Source organism: Monodelphis domestica, chromosome 3 (genome assembly GCF_027887165.1).
Source record: "Monodelphis domestica isolate mMonDom1 chromosome 3, mMonDom1.pri, whole genome shotgun sequence".
NCBI lineage: Eukaryota > Metazoa > Chordata > Mammalia > Didelphimorphia > Didelphidae > Monodelphis > Monodelphis domestica.
This window is the reverse complement of record NC_077229.1, coordinates 62,105,814-62,129,847: the sequence shown is the minus strand read 5'-3', so window position 1 is coordinate 62,129,847 and position 24,034 is coordinate 62,105,814. Positions and strand designations below refer to the sequence as shown.

Genomic DNA, 24,034 nt, shown 5'->3' with positions numbered 1-24,034 from the left:
TCAGTGTTTTGCTACCACTATTATTCCCCTCCTAATTCTCTATGGGGTCTTTTAGTCACACACTCCCTCTACTGTAATAGTTTTACACACACACACACACACACACACACACACACACTCCTTTATGTAATATAATTTACCCCATTTTACTTCTCTCTTCCCATTTCTCTTAGTACAATCCTCTTTTTCATCTCTAGTGTTCTTTTACATATCTTCCTAAACAGCTTACTACCACACTCTCTGCCTATGTATACTTCTCCTAACTACTATGATCATGAAAATAATTTTTAAGAGTTACAGATATCATCTTTCCATATATTAATATAAATAATCTGACCCTTAATTTTTTTTCTTTCTTCTTTACCATTTTCTGCTTCACTTGTATTTGGTATTTGGACATCAAATTTTCTGTTTAAGTCTGATCTTTTCTTCATGAATGCCTGAAAATATTCTCTTTTATTAAGTGACCATACTTTCTCCTAAAAAAAATATAGTCAGTTGTTGTTTTTTTATGACTCACCATTTCCTTTATTTGTACAAAATAGTGAATAATCATACCCTGGCTGAGAAAAAGTGGTGATTTAGGGTTTAAACAAGTCCTTCTGTCCTAAAGCATCTATTTTGAAGGCTTGGGACTAGAAGTTTTAGCCCCAGCATCTTTTGGTTTGGCGCCCTTGGAATCAGTGGACTCAGTAGGCTTAGCAGCCTTGGCATCAGTGGGCTTTGTAACCTTAGAATCAGACTTGGCGGCCTTGGCTGCTTTGGGATCAGACTTGGTGACCTTGGTGTCAGACTTGGTGACCTTGGAATCTGACTTGGTGACCTTGGGGGCAGAGGACTTGGCAGCCTTGGGAATCAGTGGGCTTGGCAGCCTTGGGGTCGGTGGTTCTGGCAATCTTGGAGTCAGGCTTTGTGATCTTGGAGCCTGGACATTTGATGCCAACCCTTGGGCCTGGATGCTCGGTGGCCATCTTATGGCCAGCACGCGGGGCATTGGCCTTGGAGATCTTGGGACTGAGGAGCTTGGCCTTGGAGGCCTTGGTGCTCAGAGCCTTGATGGCCTCTGCTCGGGCCTTGATGGCTTTGACGTTGTTGGCCTGCATCTTCTTCAGTCCCTTCTTGTTGTGTTTCTTGGCAAAGCGCATGTTTCTCAGAAACTTGGGGTCAACCCCTTTCAGAAACTCATATCTCTGTGACCTAGGTTTCTTAATGCCATTTCTGTGCCATTTTTGTGATTGGTGGTGGGTGGTGTGGTTCTTAGACTTAGCCATCTTTACACCGAAGCCTGTGCTAACAGGGACTCCACAGACCGGAAGAGAAAGAGAGAAAGAGGAAAGAAATGCGGAGCAGTGTGGGAAATAAAGCCGCGTGGGAGGAAGGTCCTATAGTCAGTTTTGATGGGTAGGTGATTCTTGATTATAAACCCAGTTCCCTTGCCTTCCAGAACATCATATTCCACAGCTTCCAGACCTTCAATGTAAAAGCTTTCAAATCCTATGTAATCCTGACTGGGGCTCCATGATACTTGAATTGTGTATAATTTTCATAAAATCAAAGATTCAAAAATTTTTATAGAAATTTCAGGAAAAGAAGCTCACTAGCTCCTCAAATCAAGAAAATTAACTTTTTGGAGAAAGTGCCATAAATAAACCTACACTGTCTCAGAAAATCCAGAATGAATTTGGGGATGTAATTGATTGAACTGAAGGGGGTTGAATGCATTTATTCTGAATGTAAACTCTTATGCCAAAGGGGATTGCCACCTATTGGTTTTTTTGTCAATAAGTCTAGAAAACATTGGTTTTGGTCTCTCTCTCTCTCTTCTGTTTCCCTCTAATATCCAACTATTGTAGTTTCCTCTTAGAAAATGCAATATTGTATGCACCTTAGCTAGAAGATCTTTAGAGGTATAAACTAATTATGTTAAATGATTCATTGGGAGACTAGTCTCCCAAAGAATCACAGGGAGGTATTGTGAATATAGGATTAACTCTCCCCTTGTCTATTTTTAGCTAATTAAATCAAGAACTTAAAATACCCCTACTTACCATTAAGTATGAGAGTTCACAAGTCACTTACTGGAGTAAGCTCACACCTCCAAAGGCCACTGCCCCCCACATTGACCAGTGCTAGACAAATTGAAAGGCTGCAATTGTCTTCTGTGAAGAGGAGGAGAGACAGGAAGTGATGTGGGAAAAGGGTTATAAAAAGAGAACAACATAGTCTGGGAGAGCATTCCTTTCCTGGCATTTGGAGTGAGTGGCTGGGATTCCTTTCCTGGTGTTTGGAGGATACTTTTTCCCCTGGATCTTACTTTGGCTTGCTGGGTGAGTGACTGAGATTCCTGCCTTTGCTTTGGTGGAGGCTGAACTGGTGGACTTCTGGCTGAAGGCTCTATGTGGAGATCAGGCTGGGGAAAGCCCCTGATGGGAGCTGAGCTAGACCTCACCAGAGAAGGGCTGGTAGGCTTGTTAAGGCTCTGTCTCTTTTCTACATTTCCACTTTCACTCTTTCCACCTCTTTGTAAATAAAAGTTGCTAAAAGTCATTTTGACTTAAGCTATAATATTTTAAAACTTGCAACCAAAATATTACTTTATAACTCTCTTATTTAGTATAAAACCTAAATTTAAACCTTACAATTTGTTTCTTTTTGGCTGTTTGCAGTATTTTCTCCTTGACCTGGAAGCTCTTGAGCTTGGCTATAACATGGGAGTTGTCATTTGGGGATTTATTACAGGAAGTAATTTGTGGAATCTTTCAATTTCTATTTTACCCTCTTGTTCAAGAATATCAGGGCAATTGTCTTGGATAATATTCTGTAATATGGGCTTCTTTTTTGTCATGGTTTTCAGGTAGTTCAATAATTCTTAAATTGTCTCTCCTTATTTTCCAGGTCAGTTGTTTTTTCAATGAAATACTTCATATTTTCTTCTATTTTTTCATTCTTTTGATTTTGCTTTATTATTTATTGATGTCTCATGAAATCATTATCTTCTATATGTCCAATTCTAATTTTTAAAGACTGGATTTCTTCCCTGACCTTTTGATCATCCTTTTCCACTTGATCCATTCTAATTTTCATACCACTCTTTTCTTCATTGAATTTTTTTGCCTCTTTTTTCAGTAAGTCAATTTTATTTACTAAAAAAACTTTTTCTTTATCGGATTTTTGTGCCTCTTTTTCCAGTTGACTAATTTTACTTTTTAAGCTGTTAGTTTCTTTTTGCATTCATTTCTTTTTCCCATTTTTCTTCAACCTGCTTTATTTGATTTTTGAATTCTTTTTTTAAGTTCTTCCAGAGCTTGGGACCAATTCCTGTTTGGTTTGGGGATTTTTTATGTAGTTTTGCATGTGGTTGCTTGGATCTCACCATCTCCTATTGGTCCTGTGCTTTGCTGTTTGTCCCCATAGAAATTTTCAAGCATTAAATGTTTTATTTTGATTTTTGTTATGTGCTCATTTTCCTAGCCTTTTTTTTTTTTTTGCCTGTGGACTAGGAATTCTGAAAGCTGCTTACTGAATATGTCCCCTCTGCTGCTGGTTTGATGGGTTTGGCCATGTGAGCTATTATGGCCTGGGGCTAGGTCTGTACTATATAGTAGGGCAGGCTTGAAAGGGCCCAGTGCCTTGGACTTCTGAGCCTCACTTTGAGCTGATGCTGGGGCCTGGGACTTCTTTTGCTGGTGGAGCCCCTGTCCCAGCCAAGGATCCCAAAGTTAGCCTACATTCAAATGTGAAACCTAGCACAGTAGGTGGGGAAAAGGGACGGGGGTTGGACAGCACTCCTCTGTGTGCAGTTTTACTTCTGGTTCTCCCTTATCCTGTGAACGTCAATTCTCTCTGTCTACCTTTCAAGTTGTGTTCAATGGGAGAGCCCCTTCACACCTTGCTTTTCTTTTTTTTTCTTTTTTCCTTTATTTATTTTTAAAATATTTTTCCATGTTTACATATTTCATTTTCTTTTCCTCCCCTCTTCCCTTCCCCCTACCAGATCCAATAAGCATTTCCAATGGGATATACAAATGTCATCATTTATACCTATTTCCATATTATTCATTTTTGCAATAGAGAAATCTTTTAAAACCAAAACCCCCAATCATATACCCACATAAACAAATAATAAGTCATTTGGGTGTTTGTGTGTGTGTGTGTTTCTACTACCACAGTTCTTTCTCTCTATGTGGATAGAATTCTTTCTCATAAGTCCCTTGGGAATGCCTTGTAGCAGCAGAGTCCATTGCATTGTATTGTTCCATAATGTTTCACTTTCTGTGTACAATGTTCTCTTTGTTCTGCTCATTTCACTCTGCATCAGTTCCTGGAGATTCTTCCAGTTCATATAGAAATCGCCCAATTCATCATTCCTTATAGCACAGTAATATTCCATCACCATCATATCTTGCTATTCATTTTTGAGTCTTATTGTTATGAGGCACATTTTAAAGTTTGGTTTGAAAGGATTATCAGAGTGGTTTAGGCTTTCACTGCTACTAAGCCACCATCTTGACTCTGTCCCTCCTTATTTAGCCCTAAACTCTTCTAGAGAATAAACCAGATTAAACTAGAGAACTAGGAGGTCATGTCATGAAGTTTGGGGAGTACAAAAGACCTATACTTTTTATGGTGAGTTATTTGGACAGTTCAGTACCAATAGAAGATGGTTGCCAGTTTAGCACCCACAAATACATTTCTTCTCCTGGAGGAGCTGATTTTCCTCATTTTCTCATGGTAGTAACATAAAGCTTAAAGTTTACATGGATTTCTGAGAAGACAGTGACACTGAATAGAATGTCAGGAGGTTACCTATCTAGCAACTCCAGGTTTTTTCCCTTCCAAGTTGAAAGAAGGGAGCAGAGTCAAGATGGCGCATAGTAGCATGGAATTCCTAGAATTTTTCTGAGTTTCCTTCCAAACTAATCATTACAAAGCATATCAAAAGGACAGAAGTCAAAGCAGGGCAAGCAAAGGGACACTTCCACTGGACACAGCATGAAAGATAGGCAGTGAGAGAGGATTTCCAATTATAAGGGGGCAAAACTGCACAAGGAAAAGCACAGGCTGACCACCCATCCCCACCCATCTACCACACCAAGGACCAAGGCAATCTCCAAATTCTAAGGGGCTAGCTATACTGAAGAAAAAGTACCACAGACCAACCCCTGAAGGCTCCAGGCTCTGGCAGTGAGATTCAAAGCTTAACAGCATCAGACTGACTTGGCCAACAGTGCAGCAGTAGTGGTAGCAGCAGAGGCAGGGAAGATAATCTCAGGTAAAATACTGCACAGCAGCATGCTACACCATAGACCCACCCCTAGAAATCACAGAGCTCCAGAGCACTAGCCTCATGCTGCAATAAGCTGCAGCTTCAGCAGCAGTAGCAGCAAAGGAAGATAGCCTCAGGGCAAAACACTTTAAAGCCTGCTACATCTACCAAAAAAACCACCACAGACCTACCTGATCTCACTCAGGCCTCTGACAGGAAAAGGAAGATAGCCCCAAGACCCCAAGCCCAGAAGCTAAGATAGAAATAACCAGCAACATGCAGGACCCCCAGTCCTCCAGTGGGAAAAGGAGTAAACAGAAAAAAAAGTCTTGACCCTGGAAAATTCTACAGAGAAAAAAAGCAAAAAAACAGAAGCAACAGGAGAAAGTGAGAAACAAGGAAACACATGCAAACTCTCAAAAAAAAATGGAAACTGGTCACAAGCTCTGGAGGAACCCATAAAGGAGATCAAGAACCAGGAAGACAGATAGAAGAAAAATGGGAAGCAACATGGGGAAAAGAAATGGAAGTAATACAAAAAGAAAATAACAGCTTAAAAGGCAAAATTGCCCAAATAGAAAGAGAGACACAGAAATCAAACGAAGTAAAAAGCAAATTACAAACCAGAGCTGATCTGCTAGAAAGTCAGGCAAAGAACTCAATGATGAAAAGAATGCCATGAAAAGCAGCATAGATCAAATTAAAAATGAAAATCAAGATGATGGATGAAAATCGGTCTTTGGGGACTAGAATTGGGCAAGTAGAAGTTAATGATTTTATGAGATATCAAGAAATAACAAAACAAAATCAAAAGAATGAAAGAATAGAAGGAAATATGAAATTTCTTATTAAAAAAAAACAACTGACCTGGAAAATAGATTCAGGAGAGATAATTTGAGAATTATTTGGACTACCTGAAAGCCCCCCAAAATAAAAAGTCCTGAACATCATATTACAAGAAATTATCCAAGAAAACTGCCCTGATATTCTTGAATAAGGGGGAAAAATAGACATTGAAAGAATCCACAGATCACCCCCTGTATTAAATCCCCAAATGACAACTCCCAGGAATGTTTTAGCCAAGATCAAGAGCTTCCAGGCCAAGAAGAAAATACTGCAAGTGGAAACAATTCAGATATCATGGAGCCTCAGTCAGGATTACATAGGATCTGGAAGCTTCCACATTAAAGGACCACAAGGCTTAGAATATGATATTCCAGATAGCAAGAGAACCGTGTCTACAACCAGGCTGAAAGAAGAGAAACATCCAAGCCATGGAATGAGTACCATAGGGAAGAAGTTAATCTAAGTTTTTGGAGATAAAAGTGAGACTAATTGGAATGTAGAGCAACCCCAAACTTGTTTCACTTCTGAGGAGAGTAAAAGCCTTCAGGATAGGAGCTGCTAGATGGCTCAGTGGATAGACAGTCAGGTCTGGATTTGGGAGGTGCTGGATTCAAATCTGGCCTCAGACACTTCCTAGCTGTGTGATTCTGGGCAAGTCATTCAACCTTAGTTGCCTAGCCTTTCTTAGCTGATGCTTCATATTGATTCTAAAACAGAAGGTAATTTTTTTTGTTTGTTTTTTTTTAAAACCTGCAGAGTATTGCTTTGAGTCTGAGGGCCTGTAGCAGTCCTGGCGAAAGATGGTACTTATTGAAGAAGAATTACAAAATACCTTGGCTCTGAAGTCTGAGAGAAGTGGGATTTTCTGGACAGCATCAATGTCAAGGTCACATCTCTACAATCCCAAGTTTCAGGGCTCAACCTTCTTCAAATCCCACTTCTAATTTTTGTTATTTATTCTTGGGCAAGTCACCTAACTGAGCCTCAGTTTTCTTGTTGGTAACTGAGGGTTTTGGACTAAATTACTTTTAAGGTCTATTGCTGCTCAATATTTATTATTTATATCATCCCATTACTGTTTGCAAGCTATTTTGAGTCTGTGTTATGATTTCTTCATTTTTTGCAGTGATGCAGAAAAGGCTATCGTGTAATACTGAATCTTTCATTTCCTTTCTACAAGGAATCCAAGTTCCCTCTTGAGTGTTTATACAAGCTCTATGACCTCCTTTACTCCTATGAGTGGAAATCTACACGTAAACTTTATTCAAGCTATATTTTGAGATTTCCCAGAAGAATCACATGGGGTGTGAGCACATGAAGCTCCTAATGTTCTTCTGCTTCTTCCCTAGACAGCTGTTAATGACTCAGCTCCCTATAACCTCCTCAAGTTGATCAAGGAACTCTGGGTAGGAACAACAAAAGGCAAAAAGAGCCATCATTTGACCCTCCCAAGATTGATCCTGGTTCAAAAACTTGACCTTCAGTGACATATTGGGGGCTTATCTAACAAACACGGTGGATTAGGTGAAAAGGGGGGAACAACTGAAAGGGGGATGACTGCAACAGATCCCCTTTTATATGCCAGTATAAAAGGATAGCTCTGACCTATACAATCTGAGCCAAGGAAATCATCACCATTCAAATGAAATAAATGCATCAAATGGTAAGTCTACATTCTTTTCTAACATAAAGAAACTGCTGAACTAAATCCAACACAGGACCATGTACTAAACCAACTCTCTTCTCTTCCAAAGAGACCTTCTACATTGGACCCAGGAATGTGATCTGGATTGAGTTAATTCCTGAGAAAAGCCTGATGTGCCGAGTGAGCTTGATTTAGGATATTTCCTGTTCGTTTAGGTTCAGTGTTGGAATGAAATAAGACATATAAGTCATCCAGTAGTTAATAAAAGTAGGTTTATTCAGCCCAAGCATTGACCATGTTCCAAAAAGTATGTCTCATTCTGCACTTCAAGACCATCATCTCTCTGTCAAGAGATGGACAGCATTCTTTAACACTGGTCCTCTGGAATCATGATTGGTTCACCATATTCATCAGAGTTCTGAAGTCTTTCTAAGAAGTTCAATTGTACAAGGCTATGGTTATAGAATAAATTATTCTCCTGGTTCTGTCGATTTCACTCTGAATTAATTCATTCAAGACTATCTTAGCACTTAGCTTGGGTAAATGCTCCTTCCCGAGCCTCCATATGGAACAGTCTTGAGACACTGCCAACTTGAAAGGGCCTGTTTCAATGTTTATGGGCCTTTTATTGTCTTGAGTGAACAGAAAGCCAGTTCAATACAGTCAAAGGTCTCCAGGTAGCTGAACAAAGCTAGGCCATTGAATTCCTGGGGACTGCTTTGTTATCTTGAAGAGGAAAAAAAAAACCTAGTCTAATCCATGTGGCAGAAGGAGAAGGAGCCCTAGTAGAAAGTGGTCCTATCAAACCTGACCTCTCATAAGAGGGAGGTTAGGCTCCAATTTATTACATTGTTTGGTGAATTAACTCTCATGCCTGTTCCTGGAATAAATTATTTAAATCTTGAACTTAGGCTCCAAACTATGGTTTTCCCAAAAGAGCACTATAGGATAGGTATTTCCCATACACAAAGAAGTGCTAAAACACATGAGCACTAGGTCTAACGATTGCTCTACCTGGCTGGTAAGCTGATACTTAAATCATCTAAGCATAAAGCAAATTACAAGATAAAAAATTAAAAACATATTTGATCTTAGCCCTTCACTGTCTTCTTAAAGATTATGTCTTCCAGCCAAGGACCTGGCTTCCTCTTCTTGGTGGTGGTTGGCCTTAATTATGCAGAACCTTTCCTTGCCACCAATTCTACTTATTGGACCCAGGACTTCCAGAACTTTTGAACTCATGTAGTCTCAGCCTGGATATGTTCACCTCAGAAACAATAATTCAGTCCTCTACTCAGGAAACACAAAATGGAAAAGACAACCAGGGACTCAGGTTTGAGCTCACCTAGTTAAATCCATATGCCACATGGGAGTAACAACAGGGTTAGGGATAGAGCACAGCCCATCACTCCCAATCTTATGAGTAGAATAGAGACAGATAATACTACTTGCCACATAGGAGAGTCAAAGCAAAAGACCAAGAAGGAAGTTGTTTTGTTTTTGTTTTTGTTTTTAGTTCAGTTTTAAACTTTAATAATTTGAATAAGCAAATAAGGGCAAAGCAAAAAAAAAATCAAATGCAGGGAGAATGAAAATATGAATGTTGGGAAGAGGAGGTAGTGATGGGGGATGACATCGCAAAAATTAAATTCTACATGAAGATCTATGTTCTCAGGAACATAGCATTGCAAGGGATTGCTAATGGTGTAAGCAACAAAGAAAGCTGATTAAATGCAAGAAACCAGCAGTGGGACGATTTAACTGAAATAGTTAAATGCTGGTACCATCTGCTGCTGTCATGGGACTGAGGGACTACTCAGAGTTTGCCAAATCAGGGCATATTCTTTCATCAAGGGTCACCACTTGGCCAGAAGCAAGCAGGAAATTTGTCATCTCCAATACCCAAATGGTAAGTCACACATGTGTTTGGCCAGAAGCAGGGAATATGTTCTCTGTACAATCCACATTACATTTTACAGGGAGACACAACCAAAGTGGTCTTCTCGCTTCTCATCAACCCTGCAATGGTAGGTCAAAAACCATTGCCAGGGTGGAGTGTTAAATCATCTTGAAAGAAATTTTCTCTCTTAACTGAGGGTCTCCTTCCTTGAGTTTATACATGAGCACATTATATTGAGTTTAAATGACCAAGGTCCCCAGGGAATGGCAAGATAAAGTTGGAGTCCAGTTTGGCAGGAATCAGTAGATAAAAGAAAGAGCACATAATAGTTGTCTCCAAATAATTGAAAGAACAGCATTGGTCTTAAATTCCTTCCTTTCCCAAAGATCTGACAGGTATACTATTGTATGTTCACCTAATTTATTTATTATTTCACTTTATATTTAAGTCATTTACCCATTTTGAATTTATCTTGGTATAGGGTATAAGATGTTGCTCTAAACTTAATTTTTCCCATATCGTTTTCCAATTTTCCCAGCAGTTTTTGCTAAAAAGTGAGTTCTTGTCCCAAAAGCTCAGGTCTTTGGGTTTATCGAACACTAGCTTACTCAGGTCATTTACCCCAAGTTTATTCCACTGATCCTCCTTTCTGTCTCTTAACCAGTACCATATTGTTTTGATGACCACTGCTTTATAGTATAGTTTGAGATCTGGTACTGCTAGACCCCCATCCTTCACTTTTTTTTTCATTATTTCCCTTGATATCTTTGATCTTCTTCCAGATGAACTTTGTTATATTTTTTTCTAATTCTATAAAAAAGTTTTTTGGTAGTTTGATAGGTATGGCACTGAATAAGTAGATTAATTTGGGTAGGATTGTCATTTTTATTATGTTAGCTTGTCCTACCCATGAGCAATTAATGTTTTTTCCAATTGTTTAGATCTAGTTTTAATTGTGTGGAAAGTGTTTTGTAGTTGTGTTCATACAGTTTCTGTGTTTCTTTTAGTAGATAGATTCCTAAATATTTTATATTGTCTAGAATGATTTTAAATGGAGTTTCTAACTCCTGCTGCTGAATTTTGTTGGAAATATACAGAAATGTTAATGATTTATGTGGATTTATCTTGCACCCTACAACTCTGCTAAAGTTGCTAATTATTTCCACTTTTAGTTGATTCTCTAGGATTCTTTAAGTAGACCGTCATATCATCTGCAAAGAGTGATAGTTTAGTTTTCTTGTTGCCTACTTTAATGCCTTCAATTTCTTTTTCTTCTCTAATTGCTGCTGCTAGTGTTTCTAGTACAATATTAAATAATCAAGGTGATAATGGGCATCCTTGTTTCACTCCTGATCTCATTGGGAAGGCTTCTAATTTGTTCCCATTGAAGATGATATTTGTTTATGGTCTTAAATATATACTGTTTATATTTTGAGGAAAGGCCCTTCTATTCCTATACTTTCTAGGATTTTCAATAGGAATGAGTGTTGTATTTTGTCACAGGCTTTTTCTGCATCTATTGAGATAATCATGTGATTTCTGTTGGCTTGGTTATTAATATGGTCGATTATATGGATGATTTTTCTAATATTAAACCAGCCTTGCATTCCTGGTATAAAGAAGGAACATCATTGGAAAAAAAGATTTGACATGCTTTGTTTGATCCCTTAGAAGAATTGGGCCACTGGTGAAGAATATGCAAAGAGGAAATTTGGAATTTAAATAAGTAAAACTTACATAGAATCTGGGAATATTCATCATATATGACTCTTCCTAAAAGTCACACAAGATCCAAGGCATTTTATGGGTCACCAATCATCCAAAACCCTAGCTAACAAGCACATATTAATGTGTTTGTTTTACAAGTAAACCAGAGGAGAGCCAGATCTAGATACAGAAAGTCCTGGGTTCCAATATGAGTTCAGATACTTCCTAGCTGTGTGACCCTGGACAAGTCACCTTACCCCCATTGTCTACTCCTTACCACTCTTCTGCCTTAGAAATGAGTATCAATGAGGGTTAAAAAAAAAACGAACATGTAAACCAGTGGATTACATTAGTTCAAAGCAAAAAAAAAATTACTAATATTTATGTGGGATATCAAACAACATTGCAACATAAGTAACAAGAAAGATCCACACATGCACACAGAAATACACTCTCCTATATGTGGACACAACACTAGTGGGAGAAGGGACACATGCGAGGAACATGCTTGCTCGGTGTAACTTGTGTTCCTAGGAAAGGATTCCAGCCAGAATATCTCTGCCCCCCTCCACCCCAGCCCTGCTTCATTGCCTTCAGTGGCCCCCAATACTCTGAGTTTTGATCTAATATCTCTGTTGAGTTAACTCTTTTTACCATTCTCTGCTGACTTCTCCACAATTCAATTCTGTTGTTGCCCTTTTTCTGTTCTTATAAAATAGGCTTATTCAATTCTTTTAATATACAACCTCACAGACTACATGGCCCTTTTGCCATTTAAACTAGTGGTGTACAACTTTAAATGGATCCTTCCTTGCTCTAATATTGACTTAGAAAACCATAAACTATCATTATCTAAATTGTGTTATATTGTTATTTGTTTTGTTAAGCATCTCCCAATTACATTTTAACCTGGTTCTGCCATACTGGTTTTACTGGTCATGGCAGGGAGTTTGACACCTCTGATTTAAACTCAAAGTGAGGTTAAATCTGCCTTTTAAACCAAACCTCTCCTACCACTTAGACCCCAGCAGACTAAATTCTTACTTCAACTACTAGGCTACTCTGATTACCAACCTGGATCCTCACAAATCAGCCTAGGAATTCCACTTACCAAAAATGGGAAGGAACTGTGAGGAGGAAATTCCTTCCATCTCCTCTAATGTTCCTCTGTGGAATACAGAACCTTTTGTCCAACTTCTCAGCAAACAAGTCACCCACTGTACATCACACATTTTCTAATAATTAAGTGCATCACTGGTAGGGAAATAGCACTACACAATGGAAAAAATACTGAATTTGAAGTCAAAGGACCTAGGTTCAGACTTTGACACTTAATACCTGAGTGACTCTGAACTACAAAAAAAAAATTTTTAATAAGCATTTATTAAGCACCTACTGTGTTCTAAACCCTGTGCAAATATTATCTCATTTGATCCTCAAAACAACCCTGGAGGGTATTATTATTCTCCCCCATTTTACAGTTGAGGAAACTGAGACAGGCAGACAAGTTACTTAATCTTTCTAAGTCTTGGTTTCCTCATTTGTAATTTTAAGCGGTTGGACTCAATGACCTCCAATGTATTTTTTAGCTCTAAGTCTATGATTTGCAGTGAAAGGACTTAAATCCAAATCCACTATTTGTATGACCTGGTACCTGAGCTAGGAAGAGGTAATCACTTTGTCATTTTAAGAGGCCAAAGTGCCCCCATCACTTCTCTACTAGCAGCAATGCAATGATCCAGGACAATTCTGAGGGACTTATGAGAAAAAACACTATCCACATTCAGAGGAAGAACTGTGGGAGCAGAAACACAGAGGAAAAAAACAACTGCTAGATCACATGGGTCGATGGGAATATGATTGGGGATATAGACTCCAAACAATCATCCTGATCAATATCAATAATATGGAAATATTGATCAATGACACATGTAAAACCCAGTGGAATTGTGTGTCGGCTATGGGAGGGGGGTGGGAGAACATGAATCTTGTAACCATGGAAAAATATTCTTAATTAATTAATTAAATGGAATTTTCCAAGAAAAAAAGTGTCCCCATCCCTCTCTCTTCTCCTCTTTGAAATATATGTCTTGGGACACCACAGCTCTCTCTTGGACTTTACAAAGAAGAAGCATCCCTTTCCCCTCCCCATCAGCAGCTGTAGCAATGACATGTCAACAGTCCTGAGATAGATAATTCCAGTAACCTGGATGGCAACCTCATGAGTTTGAGGGTTCTGAAACTCTGGATTCTGGGTACTAACTAGCATCTGCTGAGGCTTTCTGTCACTTAATTGCTTCTTGGAGGAGGCAATGACCAACAACAGGATCATTCTAGAACCTGGATAGCCCGAGCTATGACTTAGGCAGGTCAGAAAACCTGGACCTATAATTGCTGCTCAGACAGCATTGTTCGATTGTTGCAGTCCTGTCCAATTCTTCATGACCACATTAAGGATTCTCTTGGCTAAGATACTGGAGTGGTTTGCCATTTTCTTTTCCAGCTCATTTTATAGATAAGGACACTGAAATAAATAGGAGTATGTGACTTGCCCAGGATCAGACAATATAGTCTGAGGTAAGAATGGAATCTGCTCAGCATTCCCACACATCTCCCAGGAAGCTTTCCTTCCCCAGAGAGTTTGGTAGGAGAGATGGGTAATGTGTGTATCTGTTTATGGGGTCCTATGAAGCCTCTATGATGGGTGAGTGTATCCTGTTTTTAAATATTTGTCAACCAGTGCTTATGAGTCTTTTGTGTTTTCAACACTTCTTTTGGGGTGAAACAGCTGTCCTTCACTTAATATGTACAACTTTGTAACACTGAAAAACTTTTCCAGAAGGAAGACTGTTCATCTAAAGGCAAGTTGAGGATAGGGCAGAGATAATAGTGGATAGAGTACTGAATCTGGAGACAGGAAGACTTGAATTCAAATCCTGCCTCAGACATTTACTATATTACCTTCTTCTCCCTTCTTCAGCCTGCCCAACTGTAAAATAGGGATAATAACAGCACCTATCTCCCAGTGTTATTGTAAATATCAAATAAATATTATTCATGAAGAGCTGAGCAGAATGGCATATAGTAGGTGCTTAATAAATGCTTATTTCCCTTTCTTCCTCGGGGGGGGGGGCATCCTAGACATAAACAATACCTACATTTTATTTATGAGATTTTCCTTGAGTAATTCCAATTAGGGGGCAAAATGAGCCACAAAGTTTGAAAAATTCCTAGTTAGTCAACATCCCTCAGAATTGATCTTGGTCTATATAAATCCAGAATCATAGCTTCTTTTGGGAAGGGACCCTCCCTCTCTAGGCTGTGACATATTTGTTCATTCAAGAAACATTTATTGATCTCCCAGGACTCAGTGGGAAACAGTCTTGAGAAAAGTTCGTCCCTTGCCCTCAGAATAGCCTGCTTCTTTAAATCAAGTCTGGATTTCAAGGAACAGAGGTGCTGCCACATCTTCCTCTAATCCATCTACTGGGTTTGTTGATAGAACATGAACCCCACCTGTGGAACACTCATTCACACAAAAAGATATGAGTCACATTTCTGGGCTTCCCTGACACTAAGTTTCTGTCTCCCTCCAGAAAGTGAAATTGCCCATCTCACTTCTCAAAGGAAATCAGCTCTATTCAGACACAGACTGATTCTGAATGGACCACACAGGGTAGGGGATATACAATTTTAGACCTGAATAACAAAGAGAGCTGGAGCCTTTTTTAAGTGAGTTTATCTAGGGTAAGCAGAACTTGGGTAGAAATCATGTGTCAGATAAGGATAAACACCAGAATTTCTTAGGTATCAGGGAACGCATTTATGAATTCATCCGACATTCCAACCAAAGCAAAATAAATCACTGTCACCTCAAACCACCACTGTCCTCTTTCTCAGATCCTGATGAAGACAGCCTAGGACCTGCACACAAGAGCCAAGGAAGTAGCAGTGCCTCCAAGACCACCATGATCATTAAAGGAAGTGAGCTCCATGGAAATTGGCCTCCCCTCCCAGGCATGTCAATAAACTTCTATCAGTGAGCAAATGAACCTAAAAGCATGAGAAATGCCAACATCCTTGTGCCAGGGCCTTGCTTCTAGCCCAAACCCAAGTACCATTATCTAGGGAAGCAATCCCCATGAGGAAGAAGCAGACCAGCCCCACCACCTACCATCCACAAGGCAAGCAAGTCAACCTACAGGGAGCCCAAGGCAATCCAGGAGAGACAAGAGTATTCTGTGCCAGAGGAGTCAAACCACCACTACTATGTGGACCACCACTTCCTCCTGGACGCTGAAGGAGAGAGCACAGGACTTGAGCCCAAGAACTCTGGAAATAACAGGATCTACCAGACAACTGGCCCTGCTTCCAGGCTGGCCCTCAAAGCTATCATCCAGAGAAATCAATCATGCCTCCTCATCAGCCACAACTACTAATTAGTAGTTGGAAAAGAAAATTCATACTCCCAAAGGCCTTGGCCCAATCAAATGTTCTATGTGGATAGGGTGATTCCAGAGGACTAGGCATGCATCACTTTCTGAGAGAAAGGTGATGGGTTCAGCATGTAAGAAACACATTTTTGGACATAGCCAATATGGGAATTTACTTTGTTTGGCTGCATATGTGTTGTAAAAGCTTCATTTTTCTTTCTTTTTTTTCCTGGGGGAAGGGAGTAAATGCTTGTTTATTGATGGGAAAAAAGGAACATATAGTTTCATCAGTAAAGGGCAATAAAAAAAGATACATGACCCTCTGCTTTGCGATTGAACCCTAGAGACAACTGGGCTTTTTCCATCAATCCTGTCCATGAATCTTCACATATGTGTTGTCTCCCCCATTATAGGATAAGCTTCTTGAGAGCAAGGACTGTCTTGCCTTTCTAGTTGCATCCCTTAGCACAATACCTGGCACACAGTAAGTGCTTAACACTTTTTTTTTTATGTCAACTCTTTTTAAATATAAATCACATTCTCCTTCCTCTCTCTCTCTCTCTCTCTCTCTCTCTCTCTCTCTCTCTCTCTCTCTCTCTCTCTCTCTCTCTCTCTCCTCTTTCTCTTCTCTCTCTCTCCTTCTCTCCCTGACTCTCTCTCTTCTCTCCCTCTCTCTCCTCTACCTTTCTCTCTCTGTGTGTCTTTCTCTCTTTCTGACTCTCTTCTCTCTCTCTCTCTCTCCTCTTTCTCTCTCTCTCTCCTTCTCTCTCTGACTCTCTCTCTTCTCTCTCTCCCTCTCTCCTCTACCTTTCTCTCTCTCTGTCTCTCTCTCCCTCATTCTCTCTTTCTCTCCTTCACTCTCCCTCTTCCCTTCTCTTCCTCATTCACTATCCCTCCTCTTCTTTACCCCCCTCTTTTCTTCCATTTCTCTGTCTCTGTTTCTCTTCTCTCCTTAACTGGGTGTCTCTTACAATGAGTGAGATATGGAAAGGTATAACTTTTTTTAAAAATCATTACCTTCCTTCTTAGAATTAATATTGGTTCCAAGACAGAACTAGACAAGGAAAGTTAAGTGACTTGCCCAGGATCACATAGTTAGGAAGTAGTTGATGCCAGATTTGAACCCAGTACCTCCAGCCTCTGGGACTGGCTCTCAATCTACTGTGCCACCACCTAGCTGCCCCCAAAGGGGATAGCTTTAATATAAGGCAGGATATGATTGAGGTACAAACAAAATGGGGTAAGGGAAGGAAAACTAAGTGAGGGCAGGTCTAGAATAAGGAGAGATCACATCCAATTGAGGACAGAGGGATCAAGAAAAGGGGTTCCTGCCTGGAGGAGGTGGCATTGGAGCTGGTTCTTTGAGCCAGTAAACATGAAGACAGGGATAAGACATGAAAACTCTTGTGCTCATTGAAGGAGTGCCTGGAGCTTGGATCTGCATGTTGGGGAGCAATGGCTCAGGCCAGGGACTTTCAGTCTGTGAATTCACCCTCACAGATGCCTGCCCTACCCTGTCTCTAGAACCCCTCCCAGTTTTCTGCTTTGATCTTAACTACCAAATATCCCCCTGTGCCCTCATAGAACTATGAACTGAATGACAGCTTTCAGAGAAAAGGGAGGACTAACAAGCTCTTAGAGGTTCTTCACTCATTAAAGAATCTTATAATCACAGAATTACAGAGCTGGAAAAATCTCAGAGATCATCCCACCCAGGCTCAACTCCAACTCTTCCATTACGTTTCCCAAAATGGTTTATATATATATATTATCTTATTTGATCTTCGTGACAACCCTGGGCAGTAGGTACTATGATTATCCCCATTTTACAGGTAGGAAAACGGAGGCTGAGAGGTTAAGTGATTTGCTCTGGATTACAGAACTAGGAAGTGTCTAAGGCAGAATTTAAACTCAAGTCTTCCTGATTCCAGCCCAGTACTTTATCCATTGGACCACCTAAGCATACTATATAGTATATATACTATATATATTTGGAAGTAGGCTTCAAGTCTTCTGACTTCCAGAACAGGCTTGTTTCCACTGCACCACAGTATCATAGGAATTCTTTAAAGAGAATCCTAGAAAGATCTCTAACTAAGCCCCTCTTTTAGGTGCTGGGAAGATGATCCTATCAATGAGTACTTTTCCATTGAGAGAAGATATGAGGTTAAGGTGCCCATGGAGAGAACAGTTTAATCGTGGCACTAAGTTGAAGGGAGGGAAGAAAGGAGGACATAGAAGCAACCAGAAATGAGTAAAGATATCCCAATCTGTTCAATCAGCAGGAAACCCAAAGGTGTCCCCTTGGCTTGGGTTTCCAGAGAATCAGATAGGGACCCTTAACTAGGCAGGGAGTTAGAGGGACAGGATCAACTGTAGGAAGCCAGAGATTTTGGGATAGATTGAGTATTAATGAGCCCCACAAGTAGAATTTCTCTTCCATAGTAGGGCAGACCTTCATAGCCTTCCTAAGTTTTTTTCTTCGGGCTTCATCCCCAGGTCCTTCAATTCTCATTCCAGTTTCCTTAACATACTGGTCACAATCTTCTAGACATGCTCCATCTTATTAATATCCTTCCTAAATTTGGCCCTGGAATTGAATAAGATCATTGGGATGTGATCGGATCCAGGAGGGACACTATGGACTATCACAAATATTGCTACAGAAATTGGGCTTTTATTCCTGTGGAGTGACTCCTGCACTCCCTTCCTCTCACATGCAGAAGTTCCTAGAAGAGATACTTCAAGGTCATAGTACTCCATGGGTCTGCATCTAGGCAGAACTGCAGTTCATGAGCTTCTTCCTAATTCTAGTTAGCAAGAGGAAATTGTTCATTCAAAGCAAAAGCATTTAAGAAAAGAGCAGAGTAAGAAAAGGAGTAAAGGAAAATTATTCTATCTCATGGAAAGCTCTCTCTATAAAACTAGAACACATTCCTTCACGAAGGCACAGACCCATCAGTAGGAAAGCAAACATACGTAATTATCACAGATAGGAGTACACACTTAAGGAACCCATATGGCCAGAAGACATATATGAAGAAATAACTCAGATATCTGGGACTAGGGTACCCAGTATCTTCAAAGGTCTGATCCTTGCTGAGCCTGAACCTAAGCTATCAAATCACGTAAGTCCCTGCTGTTCCCTACTGAGCGTCAGATTTCATGTTGATTCTCATCTCTTTTATTTTCTTGGCTTCTTTGCTAAACATTCCATTGGTCTCATAGTTGTTGCTAGATATTATCCTTGATATAAGCTTCTGAACTTCATCTCTTCAGGTCAATCTACCAGCTATCTCCACTACAATCTAGTAAAATGGAAGGACAAGAAAGTCTCCTCATAAAAAGAAAAAGCTAAGAACTCTTTTAGTGGTATAAAAGCCATGAACCCCCACATTCAGCTTAAAAAGTTAAACAGAGCGCTCCCTGGCTAAGATTAAATATTTTTCTATCAATCCTTTTGCTTCAGGCTCAGATGATAGTCCTTTGTATCAGATAACTTATCTGAGTTAGGATTAGGTATTTCCAAATCTCCATGACTTGGGATGAATTTGAGCCAAAACAAAAGGTAAGAAAAAGAGGCAAGGCCATTTTTTCAAACAGCCAGAATTCTTGACTTTATTATATATGTGTAATATATGCTATATGTATATAATAACTCACAGATATATAGATATGCCCATGTGTATAAAAATGCCCTTCACTTTGGTGCTCTATTTTAGTCAATGAAAAGCCTTGCTGTCTCCCTCCTCACTGTAGCCTACTGTAAAATATTGTCAGCTTTCCTTCCTCTAATTGTGCCAGATACCAGGAAGTTACAGTGGGTTAGTATCCTAGGCCTGGGACAACCTAAACATTCACAAACCATACTATCAAACATTCAAAGAACAATTAATCTCAATACTATACAAACTATTTGACATAATAAGCCAAGAAGGAGTTCTACCAAATTCATTTTACGACACAAATATGGTACTGATCCCAAAGCCAGGCAGGTCAAAAATGGAGAAAGAAAACTACAGACCAATCTCCCTAATGAATATAGATGCAAAAATCTTAAATAGGATACTAGCAAAAAGACTCCAGCAAGTCATCACAAGGGTCATCCACTATGACCAGGTAGGATTCATACCAGGAATGCAAGGATGGTTCAATATTAGGAAAAACATCCACATAATCCATATTAACAAGCAAACTAACAAAAATCACATGATTATCTCAATAGATGCAGAAAAAACCTTTGATAAAATACAACACCCGTTCCTATTGAAAACACTAGAAAGTATAGGAATAGAAGGGTCTTTCCTAAAAATAATAAACAGTATATATCTGAAACCATCAGCAAACATCATCTGCAATGGGGATAAACTAGAAGCCTTCCCAATAAGATCAGGAGTGAAACAAGGATGCCCATTATCACCTCTATTATTTAACATTGTACTAGAAACACTAGCAGTAGCAATTAGAGAAGAAAAAGAAATCGAAGGTATTCGAATTGGCAATGAGGAGACCAAGCTATCACTCTTTACGGATGATATGATGGTCTACTTAAAGAATCCTAAAGAATCAACTAAAAAGCCAGTGGAAATAATCAACAACTTTAGCAGTTGCAGGCTACAAAATAAACCCACATAAGTCATCAGCATTTCTATATATCTCCAACCCATTTCAGCAGCAAGAATTAGAAAGAGAAATTCCATTTAAAGTCACCCTAGACAAAATAAAAATACTTAGGAATCTATCTGCCAAGGCAAACACAGGAACTATATGAACACAACTACAAAACACTCTTCACACAATTAAAACTAGATCTAAACAATTGGAAAAACATTGATTGCTCATGGGTGAGACGAGCTAACACAATAAAAATGACAATCCTACCCAAATTAATCTACTTATTTAGTGCCATACCCATTGAACTATCAAAAAACTTTTTTACTGAATTAGAAAAAAATATAACAAAGTTCATTTAGAAGAACAAAAGATAAAGGAAATCCAGGGAAATCATGAAAAAAAAATGCAAAGGAAGGAGGACTTGCAGTCCCAGATCTCAAACTATACTATAAAGCAGTGGTTGTCAAAACAATTTGGTACTGGCTAAGAGACAGAAAAGAGGATCAGTGGAATAGACTTGGGGTAAATGACCTCAGCAAGACAGTCTGTGATAAACCCAAAGATCCCAGTTTTTGGAACCACAATCCACTTTTTGATAAAAACTGCTGGGAAAATTGGAAGACAGTATGGGAGAGATTAGGTTTGGATCAACATCTCACACCCTACACCAAGATAAACTCAGAATGGATGAATGACCTGAATATAAAGAAGGAAATTTTAAGCAAATTAGGCGAACACAGAATAGTATACTTGTCAGATCTTTGAAAAAGGAAAGACTTTAAAACCAAGCAAGAGCTAGAAAAAAACCACAAAATGTAAAATCAATCATTTTGATTACATCAAATTAAAAAGGGGTTGTACAAACAAAACTAATACATCCAAAACTAGAAGGGAAGTAACAAATTGGGAAACAATCTTCATTACAAAAACCTCTTACAAAGGTCTAATTATTCAAATGTATAAAGAGCTAAACCAGTTGTACAAAAAATTAGCCATTCTCCAATTGAAAAATGGGCAAGGGACATGAATAGGCAATTTTCAGTTAAAGAAATCAAAACTATTAATAAGCACATGAAAAAGTGTTCTAAATCTCTTATAATCAGAGAAATGCAAATCAAAACAACTCTGAGGTATCACCTCACATGTCATGTCATGTCATGGCTAACATGACAGCAAAGGAAAGTAATGAACGCTGGAGGGGATGTGGCAAAGTTGGGATATTAATGCATTGCTTGTAGAGTTGTGAATTGATCCAACCATCCTGGAGGGCAATTTGGAACTATGTCCAAAGGGCTCTAAAAGACTGTCTGCCCTTTGATCCAACCATAGCACTGCTGGGTTTGTATCCCAAAGAGATAATAAGGAAAAAGACTTGTACAAGAATATTCATAGCTGTGCTCTTTGTGGTGGCCAAAAATTGGAAAATTGGGGGATGCCCTTCAATGGGGGAATGGCTGAACAAATTGTGGTATATGTTGGTGATGGAATACTATTGTGCTCAAAGGAATAATAAAGTGGAGGAATTCTATGGGGACTAGAACAACCTCCAGGAAGTGATGCAGAGTGAGAGGAGCAGAACCAGGAAAACATTGTACACAGAGACGAATACACTGTGGTACAATCGAATATAACGGACTTCTCCGTTAGTGGTAATGAAATGACCCTGAACAACTCAAAGGAACCTACAAGAAAAACCACTATCCACATCCAGAGGAAGCACTGGGGGAGTAAAAACACCAAAGAAAAACAACTGCTTGAATACATGGGTCGAAGGGATATGGTTGGGGATGTAGACTCTAAATGAACATCCTATTGCAAACAACAACATGGAAATAGGTTCTGATCAAGGACACAAGTAATACCCAATGAAATTGCACGTTGGCTGCAGGAAGACTGGGTGGAGGGGAGGGAGAGAAATAATGTGATTATTTTAACCAAGAAATAATATTCTAAATTGACTAAATAAACTTATTCAAATAGAAAAATAAATAAATAAATAAAAGCAAAGCATTTTGGGGTATACATGCTACTCAATGCCCTGGAAAAAAAATATTCACAAACCATAAACAAAGTCTGAGAAATCCATGCCTTTACAGGTTCTCTTAGCTTTTTTGGCTGCCCCATTCCATTTGCAAATCTAACATATACTCTGGGTTGCAACCACTAAAGTCCCAAGGACTTTTCCCTTTGAACTGTCATCTAAGTATGTATCCCACAGTCTTTTCCTGTATGGGTGGTTTTGTGAAGCTAAGTGTAAGAGATCCCTGCTATCTGAAAGGTGAACTTCCTGGTTTCTCTTAGACAAACAGATCACACCTTTCCTATTTTCCAGTTCCTAAAATCAATGATGGCCCCTTCCCTCTGCCTATACCAATTTCAGTGCCTCCCTTCCTAGAAGCATTCAGAACATGTTCCAGTTTCCAAGCCCTCGGGACATTGGACAATACTTCCTCAAAGAGTATGGAAGTTGGCATTATCCAATGAATAACAAATCTTCCTTTTATACCCTAACATAGGTTCCTCTGCTATATTTTCCTTAACACTGATATGGTATGCATTCATCTTTATGCCTTCAACCATCATTTATCCTAAACTTCATATGTGCATGACAGACCTTGGAATAGGACCTCATCTCTCTAGGCCTGACTCTCATGACCATGGTGATAATCAGAGGTTTAAACCTGGAAATATTCTTAAAGATTATATAGTCCAGGGGGCAACTGAGTAGCTCTGTGGATTGAGAGTCGGGCCTAGAGAGATGAGTTCCTGGGTTCAAATCTGGCCTCAGACACTTCCCAGCTGTGTGACCCTGGACAAGTCACTTAACCCCCATTGCCTAGCCCTTACCACTCTTCTGCCTTGGAACCAATACACAGTATTGATTCCAAGATGGAAAGTGAGGATTTAAAAAAAAAAAAGATTATATAGTCCAACCTCTCATTTCACAAATGAGGGTACCAATACCCTGAATACCCCTTAAGTGACTTGCCCCAGGTGATTATTAGCAGAATTATAGAGAGTTTTAGCAGACATTAGCTTTTATGCCTAGGTCTTTTACATTCAAATCCAGAGCATTTTCCATCCTACTTCACTAATGAGGATGGCAAGGGTGGCTTTGATAGTACAGTAGGCACAACCAAGGAAGTATTCCTAAGTCTGAATTTCCTATGACGCTTGAGGCCCAAAGATCATCACTTGTTGGGATAAATTCCTTAGACTCCATTCCCCAGGAAGTTGTATGACTAGCCACAGAGTGACGGTGTCAATAAGCAAGGGCACTAAGAAGTTGGAGTCTTTGGGGAGTCAGAAGGTTTAAGAAAGCAGGGCATCTGGGTTTCTCTGAAGATAAGGACAGGCAAGTTGGAGCCTGTGGAAGGAATTAGGAGATAAAAAATGAGAATGGGATTTAAAGGTATAAGGGAGCTTAAAGGTCAGCTCTCTAGGAGTGAACTACTCATTTTAAAGATCAAGAAGCTGGGACTCAGGAAGATCAAATTATTTGTCTAAGGACGAAGACATAATAACAGAGTCAGGTGTGAACTCAGGCCATCTCTCTCCAAATCCAGTGTTCTTACCATTATAGCACAACTTTAGACAATTCAGTTGGAGTTTATTGTAATGGT

The 24,034-nt window shown here is 39.4% G+C and overlaps 1 protein-coding gene across 1 annotated transcript; it reads right to left on the bottom strand.

Annotated features, from left to right (window-relative positions):
• Positions 1-616: 616 nt before the first annotated feature.
• Positions 617-1,145, bottom strand: LOC103097407 (60S ribosomal protein L29-like). The gene is made up of 2 exons (XM_056820952.1): positions 945-1,145; positions 617-847 (listed from the first exon to the last, which is right to left on the bottom strand). The coding sequence occupies exons 1-2, from the start codon at positions 1,143-1,145 to the stop codon at positions 617-619; spliced, it is 432 nt and encodes a 143-aa protein (XP_056676930.1).
• Positions 1,146-24,034: the final 22,889 nt, after the last annotated feature.

Bases quoted from the DNA above. Each gene is read 5' to 3' on its own strand.
- LOC103097407 (XM_056820952.1), bottom strand. From the start codon at position 1,145: ATGCGCTTTGCCAAGAAACACAACAAGAAGGGACTGAAGAAGATGCAG. The intron at 848-944 runs GTTGGCATCAAA...CTGATTCCCAAG, and splicing joins CCGAGCATCCAGGCCCAAGG to GCTGCCAAGTCCTCTGCCCC.